The sequence below is a fragment of the Trachypithecus francoisi genome, unplaced genomic scaffold (genome assembly GCF_009764315.1).
Source record: "Trachypithecus francoisi isolate TF-2019V2 unplaced genomic scaffold, Tfra_2.0 Lachesis_group8, whole genome shotgun sequence".
NCBI lineage: Eukaryota > Metazoa > Chordata > Mammalia > Primates > Cercopithecidae > Trachypithecus > Trachypithecus francoisi.
The window spans coordinates 45,044,383-45,071,343 of record NW_022681473.1 but is presented as its reverse complement, the minus strand read 5'-3'; the positions used below and the strand labels follow the sequence as shown (position 1 = coordinate 45,071,343).

General features: G+C 45.2%; 1 protein-coding gene across 9 annotated transcripts in view; it reads left to right on the top strand.

The window, feature by feature from the left end:
* NAV2 (neuron navigator 2) overlaps positions 1-26,961 on the top strand; it is a 416,403-nt gene that overhangs the window by 268,707 nt on the left and 120,735 nt on the right. For all 9 annotated transcript variants that reach the window (XM_033208089.1, XM_033208086.1, XM_033208095.1 and 6 more), the window contains one exon: positions 5,349-5,471. In XM_033208089.1, coding sequence (XP_033063980.1) covers positions 5,349-5,471 — 123 coding nt within the window. The remainder of the gene's footprint in view (positions 1-5,348; positions 5,472-26,961) is intronic.

The window sequence follows — 26,961 nt, the reverse complement described above, 5'->3', positions numbered from 1 at the left end:
TTCTGGTGAGATTAGTGACAGTCAGTTTGTATTACTTATGCAGGCCATGTTGAACTGTGAACTTTGGAAATGAGAAGCCACCTTTCACCACTTCTGAAGGTGACTCACAAAGCCAGTTTCACTTGGTTCCACATTGTTGCATCATTACATTCAAAGAAAGGGAAGAAATCTATTTACTAAATGTTGGACTTGAAGTGTAGAGTATTTGTTCTAACAGGTCCTATTAGATTCCACAGCTTTTTCGTAGCTAGTGTCAGTTACCAACCTATTCTGTAGAGAAAGTTCCTTTTGTAAAAGGCATGTTGGCTTCACAGGTCTGTCTTGATTGGAGGGATGGTAAGGTCTACCCTTCAAGTCTGGCCAGCTCCCAGAGGTCTGGGATGACTCAGACAGGACTAGGAAATGGTGTGTTCTGAAAAATCTGTAGAAGAAAATACGAGAAAATGCCCACCAAAAATTGAATACAAAATGATGGAAGAATCGAAAAGTCAACGTTCTCTTTGAAACAGAAGCCAGAGCCTGTTACTCATTAGTACCTTCATGTATCCCCCATCTTACAGGCAAAGGTCTGGCATCCAAGGTGTTCAAAACCATCCCCCAGGTCCCATGCAGCCCAGTTCCTGGCTGTGATCCCTGTGTTCCAGCAGCAATGAACTACTTACCCTTCTCTGCACATACCTTCCCCTCTTCCATTTCTCTCTGCTTTTGCATATGTTATCCATGTGTCTCGATGGATCCTCTTTTGGCTGGCAAAATCCTCTGCACCCTTTAGGGCCAACTTAAACAGCACTCCTCTGTGATGCTTTCTCCCGTGTGTTCCCAAAGCGAGTCATGCATTCGTCTGTTATACCACTTTTATGTAGCAGTAGAGCTATTTGCATGTCTTAGTCCCCAGTAGGTTTTGAGCTTCACCAGAGCAGGAACTAGGTTTTGCCATTCCTGTAAGCATCTAATAATTAGGAAGTGCTCCCCACATGCCAGGCATTGGGCTTTCTAAACATATGCACTGTCTCATTTAACCTGCCGCAATCCTATGAGGGAACTTAAGCTAGAAGAAATTGCACTGAAATGTGACAAAGTTGGGATTTGAATTCACCTGCCTGCACTGGGATCTTAACCACAGTTCTGTTTTCCTCATCTGAACAATAGAGATGATAATATACTTGATAAGATGATTTTGAAGGTTGAACGCCATGATTTATGTGAAGCACTTAACACAGTACCCAGTGAGCATTCAGTACCATTAGTACTTACTAACAATGATGTATACTAGGTCCTTCAGCCAGCAAGGGGCAGAGAAGGCATTTGAACAACTTGGGTCTAACAACAGAGTCATGTTCCTTAACCCTGATGCTCATGGGCCACCCTAAGGAAGCAAGAAAAACACCCCACGGACATCTTGTCCCTTTAGCAAAGGCTCTTACTTTTTCCACCCAGGGGTCTCTGGAGAAGCTTTAGAAGGTGGATGTGGAGAGCTGCCTCCATCCACCTACCACTGCAGGACTCGGAAGGGTAACGAACGGGAGGGATGGTTCAGTAGCTTGGCAACTCAGTCAGGAGCCCACTCAGAAGACATTAGGATGTTACCAGCACCTCATTAGGCTCTAGCACTAATTGTTTATCTCTCTAAGGAGAAGGAAAGTGTGGCATGGTTGTTCTGAGATTCAGTTGTTGGATCAGCTGGTTCCTTGGCTTGTGACCTCAGGCAAGTCATTTCTTCACCCAGTATGAGCCTCTTGTAAAAGCTCCAAAAGAGGTGGGTGAGGCCATCAGTCCCCTGGCTTCCTGAACCTTCAGAAACACAAGCTTTTTTAACACCCCTGGGCAAAAGCCAGTGTTTCAGATAAGCACACCCATGGCTGCTTCATCTGTGAAGTATGCTTTCTTAAGAGTTTCACTTTGTTAAGGCAGTCTATATTAATGTATACAGTAGCCAATTCCTATACAAATTTTGGTCCAGCAAACCCAAATTTGTATATTTTTCATTGACTGTATAATACAGGAGTTATTTTTAAATATATACAGAGCTGTTTGTAAATCATCGTAATTGGAGGATAATAATTTAGAAATATTTTAAATTAGTTTCTTGAGTGTGAGGCTGGCTCTAACCACAGCTCTGTCTCTGGTGCTGTGCCATCTCCCAGGGAGAAACATGCAACATAATTTATTTTAAAGAATATTATTGTTTAAAAATCAATTGAACATGTTTACATAGCTCTAGAAGAAGAGATAGTAAGTTCCCCATTTTCCTTATCACCCTGCCTGCCCTCCCTCTACATGCGCACAGTAAGTGAAATAGACTTGCAGTCTTGAAACTAGATCATTGTCAGACTAGTTGCATTCAGCTCCCTGACTTTCAGTTCTTCCTGCAGTTTGAGAGGGCAGAAGATCCTGATTTAGCTTTGCCTTTCCCCTCCCCTCTGCCGAAACAAAGTCAGAATTCCCAGCAACAAGCCCAGTTCACACGTTCAGTTCCATTTCAGTCCCATTTCTCAGAGGCTTTCCCGCTTTTTGGGGTTGTCATTTTCTGACACATCCACATTGCACCCGGGTGTAGCTGGGCTGGGGCTGCAATATGTCTCAGCATTCTGTGTCTGGAATGCTTACCAGGCCCCATAGTCTGGCCTTAGCAGGAAGCCAGGGTTCTGTATGTGTGGGCCTTGTTTACATGCCTGTGTGTGTGTAATTACCCAACCCTGTGTGTTGTTTCACCAGCAATAAAAATCCAGCAGGGAAATGAATGCTAAAATTAGTTTGTTTGTCCTTTGACAAGATCTCCCCAGTTGAAAGAATTTTGTTTATCTAACTGGCTGGGCAGACTTTGCTAAAATCAAAATTAACTGCCTTGCTTAATGGTGCAATAGATTGTATTGTGAAGAGCTTCCACTGAGTTCTCCTTGAAAGGACATGTGATCTGGAAAGTCCAGCCTCTGGCAAAGTTATGACATTTTGGTGTAGGTGTTTTTTCCTCCTTGTGCTAGTTGTAGGATGGATGCCCATGGCCCATTACTCTACCCTGAGTCACTCTATCTGTTGGAGGGTGGCTGGCTGACTGGCTGGATGGATGGATGGATAGATGGATGATGGGTAGATTGGCAGATCGACAGTTTAATTTGCTTGCCATATGTCTTACATGTAAGTTTGTTAATGTTTAAGAGGAAAGAAAACCTGTAATCAGTGTTCTTGCCAAAAAAAATTTGCACAGCCCTATGGCTGTGTCTTTGGGCTTCATTCATTCATGTGTTCATTTATTCAACAAAAACAGTATTTAATAAGCACGTAGTATGTACTAAGCTCATGGGATATAGAATTGAACAAAATAAGAATCTCTGCCGGCAAAGAACTTACTATTTAGTGTGAAAGACATGCATTGAAGGGTAATTAGACAAATAATTATTTAACTATAGCTGCAATCATTTTTTATATTTTTATTGAGATTTAATTCGTATATCATAAAATTCACCATTTTATTTATTTATTTTTGGGGGTTTCTTTTTTGTTTTGTTTTGTTTTGTTTTGAGATGGACTCTCACTCTGTCACCCAGGGTCGAGTGCAGTGGCACCATCTCGGCTCACTGCAGCCTCCACCTCCCGGGTTCAAGCGATTCTTCTGCCTCAGCCTCCCAAGTAGCTGGGACTACAGGTGCATGCCGCCATGCCCAGCTAAAAATTCACCATTTTAAAGCATACAATTTGATGATTTTTAGTATATTCACAGAGTGGTTTTTAAAATGATAAAGTTGAGTGAAAACTTCAGTCTCTTCTGTTGCATTTTCAGTACAAGCACAAACACTTGGTCTGATTCACTCGAACAGATTTTTCATTATGTTGACATTGTGACATCAGTGATCATCAGTGTCATAAAGGGAGGAGGAGGGAACATTGGAGGTGTTGAATTTAGACATAATAGCTTAGAAGCTTCCTGGGTTCCTCTTACCCATTCTGGAAGATGCTTTTCTCATGAGATAACTCCAGTGAGAATTTTCTTCTCTGCCCCTTACTTGAACTTCCTGGTCTGGGCAATCTTATCTGCATCTCATAATTCTGTTCTTGAAAAATATATCCCCAAAAGATCCCCAGCTACAGGTAGAAGAAATTCAAGGATTGGGAACCCTTGGGGTTGACTCCATATATGCAAAAGTTAAAATATCAAGTGCAATAAAACTTTCCATGCTCAGCTGACCCTGTTTCAGAAAAATGACTCATTAGTCCTCTTACTATGTATTACTTGATTTGAAATGTAAAATGCTTGCATTTTCAGATAGCTTGCAGGGCAATCTGATGGGGCCCATAAGGGATTGAAGGAATCCAAGTTTGGTTTCTGGCTCTGCCCAAGTTTTGCTTTGCCTTCCTGTTCTCCTCTGAAGATGAGGGAAATGACACAGCCAGTCTCCTTTATGGGGCTGTGAGGAAGCCAAGGTAGATATAAGGTACAGCTGCCTTGGACTGAGCTACCTCCTACTAGTGGCTAGGCTTTCAGGAACTTGTCTGGTTGGTAGACAATCAGCCATCTGTACAGAAAGTTCCAGACATCCTCCCTCCCAAGAACAGCACTGATTTCATCAGAAGACAGCTTTGTAACATTACCAAAAAAAGAATAAATTAGCATTAGTGTTCTTCACAGAGTTTTGTGACAACCCCCTTAAAACATCAGTATCAAGGGTGAAATTCACTCCATGATCATGACAACCATAATGTCTTCCACTTATATAGTCTTACACAGATTGCAGTGTACTTTCATGTTCCTTATCTCACTAATTCTCATGCCCATGTTGTGATATTCCCACATATCACAGGCTGTGATAGTCCTATAGTTTGGGTGAAAAACTCACCCTCCAGGGAAGTGACTTGCCTGTGATGGCAAAGGTCACTCATCTATCCTTTATCCTTTCTTTCCACCCTCTCAAAGCCTTGCCTGTTTTTTCCACTGCGCTGTTCTGTAATATTATTGCCTATGATTTGCTACTGATTTGTCAGTTCCATTTCCATTACTCAGGTAAAACACCTGCTTGTATAATTGCTGACATTAAAAAGAATGTCATGAATCCATCTGACAGTTAATTTTATTCACTAGTTCCCTTCTGCTTCGTAGGTGCCTGTGAGTTTGGGTTAATTAAGCTGAGTTTGTTCTCTTTTTTTACGTTTTTGTTAGCAAGCTGGTGATCCTATAGGTTGGATCAGCAGCTGAGTTATCCATGGGCTGTGATCAGTGCCAGAACCTCAGGGAATCCTCAGTTTCTTCCCCCTTAGAGGACTTGGTGGCTGTGCAGGGTTTCTGGATATGAATGCAGGCCTGGAAGCCACTTGCTTTTGACATTCATGTGCATCATCCTTTTCTTCTTTTAAAGATACATGACTGATGGTGGACTTGGCCTCTACACCCGTCGCCTGAACCGGCTCCCTGATGGGATGGCTGTGGTACGGGAGACCCTGCAACGAAATACCTCCCTGGGCCTCGGAGACGCTGACAGGTAAGCTTCCTCCACGTGAGGCTAGTCAGATACAGAGGTGATCCCAGGGTGGCCTGAGAAATGAGGGTTATGATATTGGGAGAGGGATTGGAGACTTCTTTAACCCACAGAGAGGAGGGGAGGCCTGGAATCTATACCTGGGGTTAGAAACAGGCACAGTAGGTAGGAAAGCGCTGCCGAGGATTCTTGAGTCCTGCTTCTGTGTAGGGTGGTGCTTCTGACAGCAAGAACATAGGGAGTTCAGGCTTGGGTGGTTTTTGTTATTGTTTTGGTTGTGGCTACTGTGTCTTTGTCAATTCAGCAGGCCCTAGGGATGTGTTTTACTTCGTCTCTCATTAGCCAGCTTTCTAGGTATTGCACCTTGTGGCACAGAAGGTCTGTGTGCAGAAAGGATCTCTCCTAGCCTTGGCTGAGCAGCCTTCACCAAAAAGCCTCCTGTTGCAAGGTAATAGGAGGCAACGCTTAAGGACATGGGTTTATACACCACATGCTAAGTAGTTAACATCACAGAGGTTAGTCAGGCGTCACTGCCACTGCTTTCAGAGAAGAAAAGAGTTTCAGAAAATACTATGATAATAAAAGAGGACTATTCGGCCTCCAAGTTCTAGTTCTTACTCTGACAAACTGATTCTATGACCCAGAGCAACCTATGAAGGTGAGGAGTTTGGACTATATGATTTCTATTATCCCTTCCAGTTCTAATGTGCTATGATTCTGGATTTCAGTGCAGATTTCAAATGCCCTTAATGATCTGGCTGTTTAAGGATTTACTGGAACACTTGACCTCTTTCCACATCTGGGTTGATGAGACGTAACATGGAATTTAGATGCAAGTGGTGTAAAATGACCATAGACTTTTTGGGTACTAACCCTTTTATGTCAGAAAGCCGAATAGTAGCACAAACACAGCTTCCTGCTGTTCCCAGGGCATGCTTTTTACAAAGAGCTAAGTGAATTCTGTAATTGTCTGGCTTTAGAGAAATAGGGCAGCACACCAAAGAGACAAATACTAAAATCACACCCAGAGATGGAATTTGCCGAAGAAGAATCTTCATGTTCTCTCAGAGAAGACTGGGAAACACTGAATGAGTTGTTAGGAACTTGGGATCTGGCCCAGTCTCTACCACTAACTTGAATATGTCCTCCTTAGAGTCCCCCCAGTACCCTGGCTTGTGATTTATATCAGGGATGTCAAAAGGCCTTCCACTAGGGTTTTAGCTCAAGTCAGGTTTTTTCCTGTAATTAACAAAGAAAGGAATGGGTTTGAGAATTCCATAGAAACATGAACCATTTGAAACTGCTCTTTCTTTTTTCTTTTTTTCTTCTTCTACTTTTTTTTTTTTTTTTTTTTTTGAGACAGTCTCACTCTGTCACCTGGGCTGGAGTGCAGTGGCATGATCCTGGCTTACTGCAACCTCCATCTCCCAGGTTCAAGCAATTCACCTCCCTCAGCCTCCCAAGTAGGTGGGATTACAGGTGTGCACCACCATGCCCAGCTAATTTTGAATTTTTAGTAGAGATGGGGTTTCACCATGTTGTCCAGGCTGGTCTCGAGCTCTCAAATTCAGGTGATCCACCTGCCTCGGCATCCCAAAGTGCTAGGATTACAGGCGTGAGCCACTGCACCCAGCCTGAGAACTGCTGTTTCTAAGGTGAAACTAAACTCTCTGTAACTAAAATCTTTATAGTAAATAATAACAGGAAAAATCAGTTACTACAACACCCCCACTGGAGATTTCACAATTTGCCAAATTATTTTGCTTATTTGTATTCCTCTATCCGTTGTTTAGTAAATCTCTCTGCATAAAATACAGGATTCACAAGATACAGTTGTCCTTGTAGCAGAAGAATCTCCACTAGAAAGTTTAATTTAATGCTTCATTGTAGGATTAATGGAATTATGATAGATCACAGCTGAGCTTGTTTCTGCTTCTGGAGATGGAGGATCTGAGGGGTGGGGTTGAAAAATAGGTAGCACTTGTTAGGTTGTTTTAGTTCAGCCTGTATAGTTAAACCAGATGGACAACAATGTCCTTTGGTTCTCTCCAGAATGGAATACTCCGATATGATCATTTATTTAAAACTAAATGAGGCCGGGCATGGTGGCTCATGCCTGTAATCTCAGCACTTTGAGAGGCCGAGGTGGGCAGATCACCTGAGGTCAGGAGTTTGAGACTAGTCTGGCCCACGTGGTGAAACCCTGTCTCTACTAAAAATACAAAAATTAGCCGGTTGTGGTGATGCATACATGTAATCCCAGCTACTCGGGAGGTGGAGGCATGAGAATTGCTTGAACCCAGAGGCGGAGGTTGCAATGAGCCAAGACTGTGCCATTGCAGCCACTGCATTCCAACCTGGGCAACAGAGTGAGACTGTCTCAAAACAAAAAACAAACTGAATGAAAACTGACAAAGTTTTTTTGTTTTGTTTTGTTTTGTTTTGAGACGGAGTCTCGCTCTGTCGCCCGGGCTGGAGTGCAGTGGCCAGATCTCAGCTCACTGCAAGGTCCGCCCCCCGGGTTTACGCCATTCTCCTGCCTCAGCCTCCCGAGTAGCTGGGACTACAGGCGCCCGCCACCTCGCCCGGCTAGTTTTTTGTATTTTTTAGTAGAGACGGGGTTTCACCGTATTAGCCAGGATGGTCTCGATCTCCTTACCTCGTGATCCGCCCGTCTCGGCCTCCCAAAGTGCTGGGATTACAGGCTTGAGCCACCGCGCCCGGCCGAAAACTGACAAAGTTTTAAAGAAAGAACTCAGATGGCTTTTTAAAGACATAGGATTTGTAAATGACTACAAATTTATCCTTGTTTTACATAAGTTCTGGCCTATAGGCAAAGAGATATTTTCCATTATTCTAGAATATGCTAAATTTTTATAATTTCCAAAGTTAATTGTGAGCTGACCATAGTAATATTTCATCTTTGGCTAAGTTGAAATAGTACATTTGTTTCTATAAAATTCTTCATGTAAATTGCAAATTTAGTTTTATGTAGTTACAACATCTATATTCTAAATGAGTATTTCCCAAAGTGGGAGGCTATCATGGTGGTATAGGAGATAATTTTAGATGGCAGATAGGAAAATACTCCTTTTTAACAATTACAGCTTAATTTTAATATTTTTTAAAAACTTACAACTAGCACATCAAACCTGTGATTTTACAAATGCTACTTACGGTAAGGATAGTGTAGACTTGAGACAATTTAATGTGAAATATCAAGGAAGAATATTACACAGATGGTATGTAGTTACATCAGAAGACAAAGGTAGTATGCAAGTGGCTGCAATTTGGATAATACTGTTCTTGTCCCTGTAATTGGAAATATGTTCTTTAAACAACTTAAATTATATAACTGACCCGAATTCTTTCTTTTAAACCTGAAAATCGAAGGTCCTAGAGCTAATGTTTTTACAGGAAGTTCTGTATAAAAAGATAGCCCAGTCCTTTTTCGATTCACACAGAAGCAATAGACCACATGAGTTCTACAAGGGAAAGAGGAAAAGTACTGAGCGGTTAAACCTGACTAGACCTCAGCAAACGAAAGAAAGGCAGACCACTGTTAGTAACCACAGCCAAGCAGCTGGGGGGAACAGCTCTTCCAGAGAAAGACCTTAAGGGATGCTGGCCTACCAGGCAGACTTTGCCTGTTTGCAGCAGAATGTGACTGGGGTAGCTTCAGGGTTATTAAAAGTAACTGATAGGAATGGATGCCTTCAGAGTCTGGGAGATAGAGACCGTGTCAGTTGGTGAGTCTGGTATGTTACCAGCCAGCTTCTAAGAAAACAAGATAGTAAAGTGTACCCTTGATCTCTTGTCACTCTTTAGGGCTGCCACCCCTGGGCTCCAGGTTTTTCCTGATAGTGATCAGTGTCTACTTCCAGCAGACTAGAGCCAGGTGGCTGAGAAGAGAGGATCAAAAGGGACAAATGGAGTGGCTTATTACACATCATAGGCTCCAGATAACAGACAGATAAAAGGAGCTTTGGCATGGAGGTCTCCAAACTGGCAGACTGGGAAGAAGAAATATGGGAAGGAGGGCCAAGAGACTAGGCTAACAGACAGTCAAATGGCTCATTGAACTCCTGCCAGTTCCTACATGCACTGCTGTCCTTTCAGAACCCATCAAAAATTCCCAAACTTCAGCAAGTTGAGAGCTTTGAAAGCATAAAGATCAGCTCTGGGAAAGTTTCCACTTCTAAGTTCCTTTCTTGGTGACTGCAAAGCCACACCGTCCTCCTCATCCTTTTCTTTACCCACCTGTGTTTTAGCACACAATGGGCTGAGCACATAATTCGGGTCAGTTATTTAGACGCTCCTCTTGAATGTCATCCCAAGATCACATAAATGCCATTGACAGCACAAGGAGGACAGAAATCAGGCTTGGTGTGACATTAGATCAGGAGGAGAACTTTGGAACTACTTGGTAACTTTCTTCTAAGCCATTAGAACACTTACTGAACTTCAGTGCTTTTTATTAATTTAGGCAATAAGGCTATATTACTTAAAACCTTCTAAAGACAAAAAAACCAAATGCTGTGTTGTCAAGAGTCAGCCTGAGACTTGAACAAAATGAAAATCGCCCTCCACCTTTGTGCCAGGAAACCAAGCAGAATAGAGAGACTTTTTTTCCCCCTTCTTCTTACAAGTTTTTCATTACCCTTCAAATTATGAATGTTTTAAGTATTGAGATTGCTGTTTCAGTGCAAGATTCAGAGTCACTGGACAGACTTTTCAGGCTGCATCCAGGGCCTTGGCACTCAGAGACGTCTGTTTCAGCTTGAATTGCAAGGCCTCTCTCAAGGAGAGTCTCATGGTGTGAGAATGTAACTATGCAACCTGGTATTTGAGCAGCCTGCCAAGCTGAGCCCTCCTTCCTTGCTGGGAGTGTCACAAGAACTCCAAGAGCCCAGGACACTGCTTGGCTTTGTGATTCGTATGGAACAAAGCAGGCCTTCTGGCACCAAGCAGTGCATTCATGGGTTCAGGTCTGATCTGGAGGAAAGAGTTTAATCCAGGCCAGAGATCCCCAGCTGGCAGATGCAACTGGCGCCCTTACCAGGCGGTAGGACCCCAACAAGCCAGTTATCTCTGAGACATAGTCCCTACTGAGAGCCACATAAGAGAAGCAGCAAAAACGGGAAGAGACTGCTCCCCTCACGCTTCGTTCTAAGCCTGTGGTAGGTGTAATAATCATCCCCAAAGATGGCCACATTCTAACCTCCAGAATCCGTGGATATGTTAAGTTTCATGCTGAGGGGAATCAAGACTGCCAATCAGCTGGCAGTTAGGGAGATTACTCTGGCTTATTCAGATGGGTCCAACATAATCACAAGGTCCTCAAATGTGAAAGAGGGAGGCCAAGAGGAGGAGGTCAGAGTGATGTGATGTGAGAAGGACTCGTCCTGCCATTGCCAGCTTTGAAGATGGAGGAAGAAGGCTACAGCCCAAGAATGCAGGCGGCCTCTATGTAGGGGAAAAGCCGTAGGAACAGATGCTCCTAGAGTCTCCAAAAATGAATGTAGCCCTGCACATACCCATGATTTTAGCCTGCGAGACCCATGTCAGCTTCTGACTCACAGAACTGTGAGCTAATCAGTTTTTGTTGTTTTTAGCTACTAAGTTTATATTAACTTGTTATGGCAATAGAAAACTGATGTAAAGTTATGTCAGCAATAGAAAACTAATATAAACTTATATCAGAAGGTAAGAAAACCAGTAATAGTTGCCATTTCCTGATGAGTTGCTCTATGCCAGGAACTGTGTCAAGCACCTTACAAATACTATGGCATTTACACCTGACCCTTTGAGAGGAGAGATGATCCTGGCTTCATAGATTTGAAGCAGTGGTGCTCAGAGAGGGCCAGTAAACTTGCCCAGGGTTACACACCTAATGAGTGTCCAAGCTGGGAATCAAACCCAGGCCTGTCTGACAACCCCCAAATCCTCCAATCACCTAACATACTGCTTCTTTTAGGGAGCTCTCCTTGTAGATTTTCCCTAATTTTGAGTCCTTACCACGGTATTATCTCTTTAAATGAGCCCCTAGCCACTGAAAATACAAGCAATGCCCAAACGGCTGGAAAGGTGAACTCTATCCTTCAGAGACAATGCAAAATGATTTGTATTAGGAGGAAAAAGGGAATATTTCTTGACTTGTCTCCCTCCCAGACCTGTTACACATGGACCGTGCGAGTGGGTTTGCCCTCACCCCTTTTCTCGTCACTGTTCTCAGACTTCAAGGAAAAAGTCGCTTCTTACACAAAGCTGGGCCAGTTGCCTCCTTGGTCTTCTTGCAAGTTTAGAAGAGGGATGCCTATTTGTGAATTCTGACTTATTGCAATTTTTGTGGTGTTAGCTGAGGGAGGAGTCTACAATGTCAAGATCACAGGGCAGGGGTGATGCTTCCCTTTAGTGAGCTAGGAATTCCGAGGCCACCAGATCTGCAGAGATTCTGCAGTCATTCAAAAACTTTTCTCTCCTGGTCTTGGCTAACCACTATATGGCGCCTTAAGCAATTGCTGGAGGTTCTCTACCCAGAGCTTGGGGATCTGTAGGGCCTCCAGAAGCTGGGACCATGGTTTAAGAAGGGCACCCTAAAATACCTTCCCCCTCCGCCCACTACCTCCCCTCTCTACTTGTTATGTACGGTCAGTTCCTAATCTTCCCACCATCATCAAGTAAAGCAAAGGTGATCTCTCCTCTTTGACCACTAATCTCACTTCATACAATCTCTAGCTGCCAGTATGTGAACCTTATCTCCCCTACATACATGTAGTAGAGGTGAGAGAATGTAGATCTCTGCTGCCTACTATAATGGCCACCACTGTTTAAAATTAATGAAAATTAACTAAAATTTTGGTTTCTTAATCACACTAGCCTCATCTCCAGTACTCAAAAGTCCCATGTGGCCAGTGCTCTCCTAGACACAGAACATTTCCCACACTGTAGAAAACTCTTTTGGCGGCCGGGCACGGTGGCTCAAGCCTGTAATCCCAGCACTTTAGGAGGCCGAGATGGGCGGATCACGAGGTCAGGAGATCGAGACCATCCTGGCAACCACGGTGAAACCCCGTCTCTACTAAAAAATACAAAAATCTAGCTGGGTGAGGTGGTGGGCGCCTGTAGTCCCAGCTACTCAGGAGGCTGAGGCAGGAGAATGGCGTAAACCCGGGGGGCGGAGCTTGCAGTGAGCTGAGATCTGGCCACTGCACTCCAGCCCGGGCGACAGAGCGAGACTCCGTCTCAAAACAAAAAAAAAAAAAAGGAAACTCTTGGACAGTACTAATACAAACCATCGCAGTTATATTGCCAAGGCAGCTATGAAGAAAAGATGTGAGTTTTGTTGTAAACATGCCCCAATTCCAGTCCTCACTCTCCATGTCACTTAACTCCCCTGACTTTCGGTTTTTGTCTCTGAAATGAGGGCAGTATTCATACTGTCTCATGGGACTGTTGTGAGGATCAAATGAGGTGAATGAGGGTGGTGAAAGTGCTTTTGCGAAGCACCTAAGATAACTATTTTATTTTTATTTTATTTCTTGGTACAGTGTTTCACTCCCATCACCCAGGCTGGAGTGCAATGGCATGATCTTGACTGACTGCAACCTCTGCCCCAGCTCAAGTGATTTTCCTGTCTCGGCCTCCCAAGTAGCTGGGATTACAGGTGCATGCCACTGCACCCGGCTAATTTTGGCATTTTTGTAGAGACAGGGTTTCACCATGTTGCCCAGGCTGGTTTCAAACTCCTGAGCTCAAGTAATCTGCCTGCCTCGGCCTCCCAGACTGCTGGGATTACAGGTGTGAGCCACTGTGCCCAGCCTCCCAGATAAGTACTCTAATTCTTAGGTCCTGCAAGCTACTTAGGGCAATCTAGGCTCTACCTCTTTGCAACTCACTTTTCTTTATATTTAATTAATTAGCTCATAATTAACCCCTCTTATTTTTATAACAGCTTATAATAACTGCATATAATAAGAGAACAATTATAAAATAAATGAGTATAGCATTAGGACCGTGGGGAAATGTAAGTTTGAATATGATGTGCAACAAAAAGGAAAAACAGAGAACATGGATTGATGAAACATAAGGTCTCACATGGTTGCATTTTTCAGTAGTTCAGCATTGAGCTTCCTACTGGGCCAAGTGAGGATGAACTTGTCTTTGCTTCGCCCTCCTTCCTTCATGACTTCTCTCATATTATTGTGTCTTCACCTTTTCTTGCTAGGGTCAATCAGTTGACCCTCTCTCTGACTCTCTCTCTCTTGTTCTTTACCTCTCACTCCCAGCCCTTCCCCCTCTCTTCCTCTTTCATTTTCCTTGCCTTCTCCTTTTGTCTGCTTTATAACTTTCTGTTATACCATTAGTGCCCCTGAGCATTTTTCATTCCTGCATTCAAGAGTTATACCCGTTGTCTTGGAACAAGAAGATGCTTCTAGCACAGTGGCCAGCATTAATGATCTTCACTGGTTTCTTTCCATCCTCTTTCCTCTTCTCCTAGTTGTGTATAACAACTAGAAACAAAGTAAGAGAGAGTGAAAGTCATTTTCATTTTAAAGCTCATAAAAGGAGCCTTAGAGGCAAAGGCCTATTTCCTCAATAGCAGGGTAATAATAACTACATTGGTCTTGCCCAAGAGGCTCTTTTATGCTAGTGCCACTGCCTGCGGGATCAGTGACTGGAGCCCCAAGTGCTGAACAAGGGATGGTGCTGATGGGAAGTAAACCATCTGTACCTTAAACCACAAAGGAATTCTACCAGGGGACTATAAAGAGAGGAGAAGGAGTAGTCTGCAGAGTACCATTCTTGTGCATGCAGTGTTTTCACTTTAAAAAGGAAAGAGCCATATGGTGGCCTCATGAGACTCTCCCATTCCCTAGTGTTGCCCAACTTCATAACTTTGTTCCATAACTTTTTTACACTATGTAAAAGCACACCTGAGGGTCAGAGAGAGTATAGTCATGCCCCTGAAGTACATTTTTTTTTTTTTTGAGATGGAGTCTCGCTCTGTTGCCCAGGCTGGAGTGCAGTGGCACGATCTCGGCTCACTGTAACCTCTGCCTCCCGGGTTCAAGTGATTCTCCTGCCTCAGCCTCCTGAGTAGCTAGAATTACAGGTGCATATCACCATGCCCAGCTAATTTTTGTTTTTTTGTTTTTTTAGTAAAGACAGAGTTTCGCCATGTTGGCCAGGCTGGTCTCGAACTCTCAGGTGATCCACCTACTTGGCCTCCCAAAGTGCTGAGATTACAGACGTGAGCCATCGCACCCAGCCTAAAGTACATTTTCTATAAATGGTAACTGTTCAACAGTTGTTTAAAGGTGATTTTTTAAACTTAATCATTGTTCGAAGTATGGAGGAAAAGATGTCTAGCGGCCGGGCGCGGTGGCTCAAGCCTGTAATCCCAGCACTTTGGGAGGCCGAGACGGGCGGATCACGAGGTCAGGAGATCGAGACCATCCTGGCTAATACGGTGAAACCCCGTCTCTACTAAAAAAAAATACAAAAAACTAGCCGGGCGAGATGGCGGGCGCCTGTAGTCCCAGCTACTCGGGAGGCTGAGGCAGGAGAATGGCGTAAACCCGGGAGGCGGAGCTTGCAGTGAGCTGAGATCCGGCCACTGCACTCCAGTCCGGGCAACAGAGCGAGACTCCGCCTCAAAAAAAAAAAAAAAAAAAAAAAAAAAAAGATGTCTAGCAATATGAAAGCAAGAATGAGAGGCCAAAGAGAAAGGTCAAGATGGGTCACCTTTCTCTATGCCAACTCCCCTGGTAACCCAAAGCATAGGCCCCAACCCCGAATCAGAATCTGACTATATCTGTGCCCTGCAACAGAAAATAACTTCATGTGTTTTAATCTAGGTACCTGTGAACGTTTTTGTATGAGTCAGGATAGCATAGGTTATACTGCATAACAAACAATTCTCAAAAAACCCTATTTGGCCCTAACAGGTCAGTGGAAGGCTATGTTGTACATCATTCTCACGCTGGGATCCAGAGTGTCAGAGGAACTACCATTTAGAGCACTGACAGTCTTCATTGCAAGGAGAAAACATGGTGAACCACACGCAGTTTCTTAAAGCTTCTGTCTGGAAATGACCCACATAACTTTTCCTCATTTTTGGCCAAAGGAAGTCACATGGCTACACATAATTCAAAGGTGAAGGGAAGTACAGTTATACCATGTGCCTGCAAGGAGAACAGAAAAGATGTAGTGCACTGCACTAATGACTGTCATGCTTTTATCACGTGCAAGTGAGTGCCTGTGCTTGATGTTTCCCCCTCCCCCTGTTATTTAACCAATGCCGTATCATGCAGTTCATCACGTATTTACTGCATGCCTATCAGATGCCAGGCATTATGCCACCCAGTCTGATCACATGGCTTCTGGTAGCTCTTCTGGGTGGGGAAGAGTGAGCAGGTGTAATTGTGTTCTTGGTAGATGAAGGAACATAATAGTTGAGTTGGTTAAGGAATTTTATTCAATGCTATGAGACAGTTGTATTTCAACAAAGTATTTGGACCATGTTTTAATATGTAATGGCTCATAGAAAATGCTGGTGATTGTTTAGAATTTACTGAGCACCTACTATGCACCAGACTCTTGGGATCCAAAGATGAGTGGGATGTAGTCCCTGTACTCAAGAAGCTTACAATCAAGTAGAGAGCGAAAGACCTAAACAAGCCATTGTAACGTGATGTACCAAGTGCTATAGAGATTTTGACTATGTGCCTTGTGGGTAGAGAAGACCAGAAGCATCTCTGGGGACTACATATGGTCCTATACTGGGAACTTACTGTTATCCTAATAAAATGCAGGCAATTTCCTTTTCCTGCCAGTGATGCTGTGAAAGATCCTTTAGAAACATTACCCAAGTGTCCAGTAGTCCTGCTTATCTCATCATCCATTTGGGATTTTCACTTTGTTTCCCTAAGTATCTTTTGTCATGTTGAAAGGTCAGCCTAGGGCCAGGCGTGGTGGCTCATGCCTGTAATCCCAGCACTTTGGGAGACTGAGGTGGGCAGATCACCTGAGGTCAGGAGTTCGAGGATAGCCTGGCCAACATGGCAAAACCCCGTCTCTGCTAAAAATACAAAAATTAGCCAGGCTTGGTGGCGGGCATCTGTAATCCCAGCTTCGCAGCAGGCTGAGACAGGAGAATCACTTGAACCAGGAGGTGGAGGTTGCAGTGAGCCAAGATCGCACTATTGCACTCCAGCCTGGGCAGCAAGAGCAAAAAAACCTCTGTCAAAAAAAAAAAGAAAGAAAGATCAGCCTAGCAATGATTTCTGTTATTGAAATGTAAGCTCTGATTGAAATAAGCCCAGAATATAAGGCACTTACAGTGGCCTATGGAAAAGGGTCCCTGGTTTCACTATAACCTTTGCATTTGTCATGCTGGACAGCTATGATACCCAGAGTTGTAGTGAACCAGTGTTTCTATCCAAGGTTACTTTGTATATAAATGTGTTTTCCCAAGGTTGCCTCTCCTCAGCCAGTTCACACCAAATAGAAGCTTTCAATGTCAAGGTTGGGTTTGTTCAGAATCATCAATTGTAGCCCTGTCACTTTGCCAATGAGGAAATTGAGATTGTTAGTAGCCCAGTGACTACTCTCTGTCCTCTAGCCTTCAGGAGTAAGGTCATCTCTGTGGGTTTGGAAAGGGAACTCTAAGTAACTCTGATGAAAGCACACATTATTTATTTGGTGATGATTATGAATGCTATCCAGGCAATAAGGGAAGGAGTGCAGTAGGAACCGAAAGACCTTGTCCTATACCTGGCTCTGTCACCAGTGAATTACCTTGGGCAAGGTGCTTCCCCTCTCTGCACCTCCATTTGTTCATTTGTGTGGTCAGCCCGGCTGAGCTTTAAGGTCCTCAAGCTCCTGTAAGTCAGTGTTCTTGTTTATTACTTGAAGGGCAGAGTTAACAGAATGACTCATGGGTATAGCTCATCCATGCAGGGCAGGGACTCTGTGAACTGTTTGTCTGTAATGGTAATGAGGACATGTGTCTCATTTGATGGTATTTCAGTTAGGAGTGAGGTTCTTGCCCAAGGCCTCTTATGTGTACAACTCCAGCAGGCTGAGTGGCTTCTTGGAGCTGGCATGCTGAGGGGCCCCCTCTTCTGCAGGCAGCAGACCTCTTCCAGAGAGGAGAAGACCTTAAGGTGTCCATCCTCACTGTACTTCAAAGCTAAGCCTAGGCTAAGCTGTGATGCACTTCGAAGTATTTGAGAGAAGTGGATAGCTGTTGTTGCTGATGGTAGGTACAGAAGAATGTCTGGGCCTGCAGAGCCAGAATGAAATCTTCCCAAGGAGAAGTACAAAGAGGACAGCTGCAGTGGAGAGTGGACTTTTCTGATGCTGTGGAGCAAACCTGCTATTATACATTGCAATGGATTTTGTTCTAATTGGAGCTTCACCAAAATTATATTCAGAGATGACACTCATGAAATTGTAGTCTTATTTTCCTTGAGATAACAAAATTCCAAGTAGCTGAATTGTATTTATTTTGCTGAGTGCTTTGACTCAGGATTTAATCAGACTTGGATGTACTTTGGTCCCTAAATCAGCACTAACGGGGGGGTGCTGCCTGTCCTGAGCAGGGCAGTGGTCAGCCTGGAGAACGGGCAATGCCGGGTCATTTGGAGGGACTCGCCTATGCAGTGATTTTTCATGCAGTTGACAGGCTTTGCATGGTACTCCAGCATGCCAAAGGACAAAACAGCACTTGCAATGAATAAGCACTTGGAATAAGTTACACAAGGAAAGGATAGGTTTACAAATAAGGAAAATGAGGCTCAGAAAGGTGACATTTCTTCCCCAAAGCCACAGTGCTATAAGGGGCAAAGTTAGAATTTGAATTAAAGTCTCTCTGGCCACAAAACTTTTGCTTTTTATCATGGTGGCTGCCTCCCTCTTTGTTTAAAGGGTCAGTTGTTATCCTTTCAAAAAGCGAACCTTGTTTAGACCTGCGTGAGTAATAGGTGAGCATCCCCTAGGTCCTGGCACTAACTGAGGTGCTTGCAAAGGCCACTGCATCTGGATTTCTGACCTTTAAGACAGTCCCCCTTCCATGTATCATTTTCCCCATCTGGGACGCTCAGCAAAAAGAAGGCCCAAGAGTGTGGCTCAGGCTCAGGCCAAGCTCTGCTATTGCTGAGGGAATTCTATCCTTTACTTAAGAAGATCTTAGGGATGCTTGAAGCTACGAGTATAATATTTTTCTCTTAAGGACATTTAACTGTTTTATTGCCAGAATCCCCAGCAGAGGCGTCAGAGTTGCCATTGTCTTGTTGATCACACCAGTTGACCTTCAGAGTCTGTCTTCCATTGCCTCCTCTAGGAGCAGCCTCTGCTGTAGACCCCTGTGGCTGTTTTGCGTCTCAGTAATGCAGGAAGAAGTGGCTGGCCTTATGTGTTTCAGCTGCAGTCCTGTTATTTTCCCTCATCCGCTGTGCTCTTTGATTTATCTCCCTCATTAATCTGTGGTGCTCAGTACTGTAAAATTGCCTGAAACGAGATCTGAAGAGAGACCCTGACATTTTGAGGGATGTTGCAGGATTGTGTGGAGATTATATGGGGTCAGAGGGAAATGAGGTGGCTGCATGGCTCAGTGGGCTCAAACCTCCAACTTGAGGATTTCTATTGGTACCTCTTCCTTTAGCTGACCCTGAGGTTTGGAGAGAGAGACTCAGAAGCCTACGGTTTCTGTACTGGCACAACAAGGCATGAAAAAAATTCTCCCTGGCCGCTTATTTGAGTTGCCTGGACATTGCTTGTGGGCAACCTATGAGTATGCAGTATTTGAAGCCCTAGAGAAGATGTGAACAGAACCATAGGCCATTGTAGTCTGGGTGGGAGTCTGTCATGTCACTTCCTATAGGGTTCAAAGGTGGACACTAGAAGGTAAGTGCAGGAACAACTTTGGGTGCTCTACAACTAACCAGAAGCTAGTGGAGCACTATGTGGGGAAATGATGGTGGACCTCAGGGCCCCTCCAACTTGTGGAAGAGTTCTGTGGAGAGAATAGGCTCATTTTTCCATTGTCAATGTGGTAGCAACTCATGAGAGCTCTGGGTACACCAGAAACAGAGGTTCCTTGGGAGGCTGCTTAAACTCCACCATAGGACTCTCGACGGTTTGTCGGGATCTGTGGTTCTAGTCTGAGTTTCATCATCAAAAACAACAACTTTCATTCACTGAGCACTGGGTATGTTCTAGGTATTCTCCTAGGCTCCCAGGTACTCTACATATTAGCTTTAACCTCCCAGAGGACTCACCACAACAGGAATTAACCACATTTCACAAATAAGGAATCCTGGCTCAGTGTTATATGACTTGCTCAGCGTTACATAGGCAGAGAGTGGCAGAGCTTGAATTCTAACCCAGGACTGTCTGGCTCTAAAGCCAGTGTTGTATCAGAGACACCAGGCTGCCCCGGTAGCTATTGTAATCTTAACATATACATCAGATCCCCTCTGCCCCTGCCTGAAACACTCCCTTAGTGCCTTTCCATTGCACCTAGAATAAATGCCAGACTCCTTGCCATGGCCTCCGAGGTGGTGTGTGTTCTGGCCCCTGTGTGCCTCTCCAGCCTCACCTCATCACGCTTTGCCTTCCCGACTCCTGCCTTCATCCAGTCCCCTGGACGTGCCAGATCTTCTCCTTTGTCAGAAGCTTTGCACATACTGTCCCCTCTGTCTAGACTATGCTTCCCACCTCTCTCCTTTTCTCCTTATAAGCCTGGCTCATTCTCTTCCTTCAGGTCTCAACTCAAACTTCACCACTTAGGCTGCTACCGACCATTCGATCTAAAGAAAGTTTCACCTGTTAGTTTCTTTTTGGAAACTGTTTATTTGACATCTCTTACTTTCATTTGTGTTCATTTTTATTTATTTGCCTGTTATGTCTTTCCCGCTAGACTGTAAGTATCAATAAGTGAGAAACTAGGTCAGCTCTGTTTGCAGGTGAATCCCCTCTCCCAGCACAGTGCCTGTCCAGAGAGGGTGCTTATTACATATACCATGAAGGAATAAATGACTGCCGGGCACTGTGATGCAGGGCTGATGTGCAAAATGTTTAAAACCAGTGTGCTTCTGGTGCCAACCAACCAGAATAGGGCACTAGCCAATAATCAGAACAGAGCTGTGACCCGTTAGAAAGGGGCATCCGTTGGCTGTAAGCCACTCATGGCTGGCATAAATCAATCCTGCTGTTGTGGCACCTGGTGAACCCTCCCACTCAGTCCTCAGCCAGTCCTCAAAGAGAGAGAACCATGGCCCAACTTGCCTTCGATAAAATGAGGTTATTGATGTTCAGGAACTTTTCTTGTGGGAGACTGAATGGTTTAACCCAGTCTACTGTTGCTTTGGAAAAATGTGGGGGTTTTTTGGATGGAGTTTCACTCTTGTCACCCAGGCTGGAGTGCTATGGCACAATCTCGGTCCCTGCGTGCCTCTCCAGCCTCACTTCATCACACTTTCCCTCCCCAACTCCTGCCTTCATCCAGTCCCCTGGACATGCCAGGTCTTCTTTTTCATCAGAAGCTTTGCACAAGTACACTCACTGCAACCTCAGCCTCCTGGATTCAAGCGATTCTCCTGCCTCAGCCTCCCCAGTAGCTGGGATTACAGGCACCCGCCACCATGCCGGGCTAATTTTTTGTATTTTTAGTAGAGATGGGGTTTTACCATGTTGACTGGGCTGGTCTCAAACTCCTCACCTCAGGTGATCAGCCCACCTCAGCCTCCCAAAGTGCTGGGATTATAGGCGTGAGGCACCGCGCCAGGCCAGGAAAAATTATTTTAACCTATGTGATGCTCTTACAAGTTCAGACGCCGACTTTGCTGCTACATAGAGGTCAGTTAACCATCCTGAGCCCCCATGTCTTCATTGGGCTGCTGTTAAGATTAAATGAGACAGTGCCATGCACGAGGTTAGCACAGTGCCTGGCCCAGTCAGTGCCATTGATCAATGGCAGCAATTTTTATTTAGTCATGATCAGAATGCTGATTTCACAGATGAGGAATGACCCAGCCTCTCTGGTGCCTTTCTGCATAAATCTGCCAGGATATACATGTGGATTCTCTCAGTCCCAGGTCCAGCACTGTGGCCACTGGCCTGTGTCACCTCCTTGGTGCAATGTCCTCTTCTTTTTGTGATCTGCTTTGGGAGGTCTCACTCAGTTCTTATTCCTTGGCTTCTTCTGTCCTTTGGGAACTCTGGCAATGAATAAAAGGCAGAAGATATTTAAGACCTGAGACCCTGATGGATAACTGGCAAAACCTGAAGTAGTTAACACGCTCCACATCCTGGCAGGAGGTCTTAATCTTTGGAACTGGCAGACTAACCACTGTGTAACAACATCAGAGGTGCAAACCTGTTAAAATCCCCAGCAAAGATCTTGAAACAGAACATGAAAGGGTTTATGACCCTGTGGATTTGAACTTCTCATAGAGCCAAGCTATAATTCCAGCTCTGCTTTTGGAAGTAAAGATCAGAACCATAATTTGAGGAGGGCCTCAGAGCATGCACTTATTATGTTTCAGGCCACAAGCTGTGGGATGAAGCTGCCTGGGGGAGGGCCTGGGGTACTGACCAGGAAGGGGTGTGGAGGGTGGTGTGGGGAGAGTAAAGCAGGGTGTCTAGCTGAGGCAATTAAATGTACTTGCTTCTCAGTTTAAACAAAGGGCCCAAGGAAACCTCCCAGAGGGCTGCGTTCTTAATGATCTGGAATAAAGGGGTAGTGAGCAAAGCCAGCAAGCTGGGGTAGCTAATGGGAGCCCTGGCCTTGAATGTCCCTGCAGGAAGTCAGCTAGGGAGGCCTCTGTACACAAGCAGCACTTGTCATGCTAATGACCCAGCCTCTCTGGTGCCACAGAGGTCAGCTCAGAGACTTCAGGTTTGAGCTCCACTGGAGAGCTGGGACGAATGCTTCCTCTCCCTCCCTCATCCACTGCTGTGTAGCACGTCCTCGTGTGCTGCGGTTCCTGGCACTGTCTCTCTGCTCTCACTGCCACTGTCCTGCTGTGCCCGTCCTGTTACCCAGCACGTCATCCCCAGCACAGCCACAGTGATCCTCCTGAAATACAGATCTGACCCTGTGTCCCACCTGCCTGCTGAAAAACCTTTGTGGCTCCGTGTCACATACAGGATAAAGCACAAACCTCAGAGATGACCCTCCAGCCTTGGCCCCTGCTATCACACCCGCCTCATCCCCAACGTCTAAGCCAGCTGCACCAAACACTTGGCAGTCTCTACCATGCTCCGGGGTGTTGTAAACCTCTGTGCCTTTGCCCCCTGGAATGCCCTCTCCCGACCCTTCTTTGCCAGGCTAACACATCCTCTTTCTGCATTCAGCTCCAGTGCCCACTCCTAGGCATCTCAGGCTTAGTTAAGTCCCTTCCTCAGGGCTCCCAAAGGACCCCGTGCAATCCTTTATTTTAAGTCTAACCAATCTTGACCTTTTTTGTCCTATTTTCCCTGTTGCTTGGCCTCAAGACAGGGATTATCTTATCTATCACTGAGTTTCCAGGACCCAAAAATATGGTGTCTGCTACATAGTAGGCACTCATTCAGCGCTTATTGAAATGAACTCCAGTTTTAGATGGATGAATTATCTCTCTCCATCCAGAGGCCTTGGTTTTCTCACTATGCACGCTGTTGTTCTTCTCACTCTCAGGACTATCTCAGCCCTCAGCACAGTGGGTGACACAGAGCACGTCTTCAATAAACATCAGGGCAAGCCTCCCTGAGATGATGTGGGGGTGTGGCTGTCCCACCTGTTTTAATCCATTCAGGCTGCTGTAACAAAGTAGCAAACATTGTGGCAGTAAGCAACAGGCACTTCTTTCTCACAGTTCTGGAAGCTGGAAGTCCGAGGTCAGGATGCCGGCATGGTCAAGTTCTGATGAAGGCCCTCTTCTGGGTTGCAGAAATTCTGACTTCTGCTTGTACGTTCACATGGCAGAAAGAGGGCAAGCTAGGTCTCTGCGATCCTTTTTATTAGGCACTCACCTCACTCACAAGGGCTCTGTCTTCATGGCTAATCACCTCCCAAAGACTCCACCTGTAAACACTACCGTATTGGGGGCTAGATTTCAACGTGAATTTGGAGCATGGGAAGGGGAATTCAGTCCCTACCACCTTTCATCAGGCATAATACTTGCTGGGGACTCCTTGTGTGAGAGGTGCTTTGGGGACACTGGGGCCTGGAGTAGAGCCTTTTTCAAAGATCCCAAAGCCCTCTCTATATCTCAAAGATCAGGTCATGAGCAACTAAAGGAAGGGACAGTGCAGTCAAGAAGATGTCAGTGCGTTCAGATTCGAGAGGGCAGAACGAGAGCACTGTAGCATGGGTCAGACGGAAGGCTTCCTGGAGGTGATAGGCTTTTAGCTGGACCTTGGGAAACAGGTGGGAGTTACAGGTGGTGAGGAAGAGAAATAGCAGTCCAGGTTTGGTGGAAAGGAAGATAGAATGTGCGGGAGGGATGGAGAAAAGAGACTGAGCCTGGGAAGTTTTGTTCTCTGGGAAATCCTATCTTTGAAGGCCAACCACTTTTTTTCTAGGCCAGTAGGTGCTCCACTGTGATACTCAAAGCCACTGTAATAGCCGCCTCCGGTAGCTGTGTCTCACTGTGCCCTTCAGAAGTACCTACCCCAGTGCCCCTGGAAGCTTCTGTGTCAGGGGTCAGCCTTGTGTTCTTGGAGAGAAGCCTTCCAAAAGCAGACTCTGATAGGCTGAGGCAAATAGCTGACTTATTCATAGATGCCCTGTGGCTCACAGTATTAGAACTGGCCGCCTCCTAATGATTAAACACTACACAAACACCAAGTGACCAGGGTACCCTACCATAAATGGGCTGTAAACCAGAGCGGACAGTGGCTGTTCCACCAACTGAGAGGAAGCGAGGCTACAGAAATGCTTTCTGTCCTAAGCAACCAGCCCTCCAGGCAGAGCCCAGAAAACAAACCCAGACCTTTCCTGCACTCTGGGAGGGAAGTCAGAGAGGGGAAAAGTGGGATTCTGAGGTCACTGAGAGTGGAAAATAACAAGCACCTCCCCTCCCCTGTGCTAGGTGCTCTAAACGTGCTGGACATTAACTTACATCACAACCTGGTGAGAGCTGGCAATTGATCAGGATGGATTCAGATGACATCTGTATTGAGGGTCTATTTTATCTGCATATCTATTTATGAGGGAAACCTATTGCCACTACCCTTAAGTTAGTTGATACAGCTGATTCAGAGAGACCAGGTCTTTTGTCTGAAATCACACAGCAAGCAAGTGACTAGAAACAGAACCAGAATCCAGGTCCTCTGACCCTGCAATACAAGCCCTCTTCATTATCTGAAATGATTATACTGAGCGACTCCCAGGGGTAAACAACTCAGTCTGCCAAGTGTGGAACACTGCCTCTCTTGTTCTACCCATACCCTCTTCCCTCCATCTCTAAGTTAGTTCTACTTGAGTTCAGCAGGTAAAAGAATCACCCCTGCTCTGGTCTGTTGCCTCTCCAGGAAGGAGGCAACTGGACCCTATTGGTGGAAAAGGTGAGGTTCACACCCACCTACCTGTGTACTTCCCACTGTTCTGGACAGGCCAGACCAGGGCTGTGGGCATGGAGCAGACCCTCACCAGCCTCTAAGAGCTGGGGATGAGAACAAAGCCATTCCTTGTTGCTAGCCTGGATTATTAGGATCTGCTGCTCTTATTCTTCAGGAAGAAAAACAGCTATTCTGTTCATTGGATTTAGATTTTCTAGCTTCCGGTTTTGTCAAATTGCTAATAACACTATCTATTTCTAGTTGCTACTAGACAGTATGGAAGGCTCTTGTGAGTTCAGGAATATTTGAGAAGAAAACATCTTAGGAAAATTGTGTCCAGTCTGAGTAAGCCTGTTCACTTCACTTGCTGGTGAACTCCTGAAAATTGGTTCCCAAACACCAGGGGTCTTTAAACTCCAGAGATGGAGACACCTCCAGACCATCCAGAAGCTCACCTGGAATTCCTAGCAGCAGATGTTATTACACTGGTCCTACATTCCCCTCCGTATCACCTTTTTTTTTTTTTTTGGGACGGAGTCTCGCTCTGTCGCCCAGCCTGGAGTGCAGTGGCCGGATCTCAGCTCACTGCAAGCTCTGCCTCCCGGGTTTACGCCATTCTCCTGCCTCAGCCTCCCGAGTAGCTGGGACTACAGGCACCCGCCACCTCGCCCGGCTAGCTTTTTGTATATTTTAGTAGAGACGGGGTTTCACCGGGTTAGCCAGGATGGTCTCGATCTCCTGACCTCGTGATCCGCCCATCTCGGCCTCCCAAAGTGCTGGGATTACAGGCTTGAGCCACCGCACCTGGCCCGTATCACCTTAAAAGGTTTAATTTGCTTCTTTTGTACGTTCACCAGAACAGTTAGAATTGTGATGCCAAAAGGTGGTAAGCTTGCCAGGCTAAAATATCCTCAGGAGGAACCTTTAATTTCAGAACCCATGTTTCTTGTGTAATCCACACCTTTTTTGTGCTTCATTTTCCCTTTCTGTCAAGTGGGCATGTAAAGTCCTGATCTGTCCTCTCCCCACTGCCATCAGTCAATACTGGCAAGGAATTTACAGCACCCCTAGGAACCAAGGGGCATTGCAATTGCAAGGCTCTGGCCAGAGAAGCCTGGCTTCTCTCTGCTGCCACTGAAGAAGTGACCACCTGGTGCTAACGGAACATAAAGCAGTGGGCTCTGATGCTGGGTGGTTTTGGTATTCTGATCAGGTTACAGTGACTTTTTTCAGAACCTCCTTCCAAGAGGGCCTCAGTCCTGCCATTCTCATAAATTCCCTCTCCCTCCCAGTGCCTTAGTGTAACTTAAGGGGGTGCTGAAAGAAGATAGCATCTAAATCCACTGGGTTGCTTTTCACATTACAAGCATTAAGCCCTCATCATGGACTGCACTGGCCATGGCTGTTGTTCCAGACACCTGGCCATGGCTGTTGTTCCAGACACCACCAGATGTGCTTTAGGGAGTCAGGGTTTCTCGTCTGCCATTCCTTTTTTCCAGTGCTTCTTTTGCTGCAAGACTTTGAACCCAAGGCAGTATAGCACAGTGGTTAAGAGCAAAAACTCCAGAATAGGGTTCAACTCAAATCCCAGCTCAGCCACTTGCTAACCAGTAAATGACTTAGAGTAGATTAATGCAGATAGTAAGAAGTGCTTCTTGGTGGAGTTGTGAGGCTTACTTGTGATAATCCCAATAAATGATAGCTTTGATTTGGAATGACGTTTCAGCTCCAAGGCAGAGCAGGAACGGAAGTGTCTTCTGATTCCTTCTCACTAACCCACAGGCTCTCTGACAATAAAGACCCTCTCTGTCTGTCTTAACACTTTAAAGCCAAGGCCTGAGAAGAAATTGCCACATGATGAAAGTTCAATAAATGTTTGAGAACAATTTCAATCCCAAGTGATTCTGCTGAGTTTTAATCATATATGTGTAAATATATATAT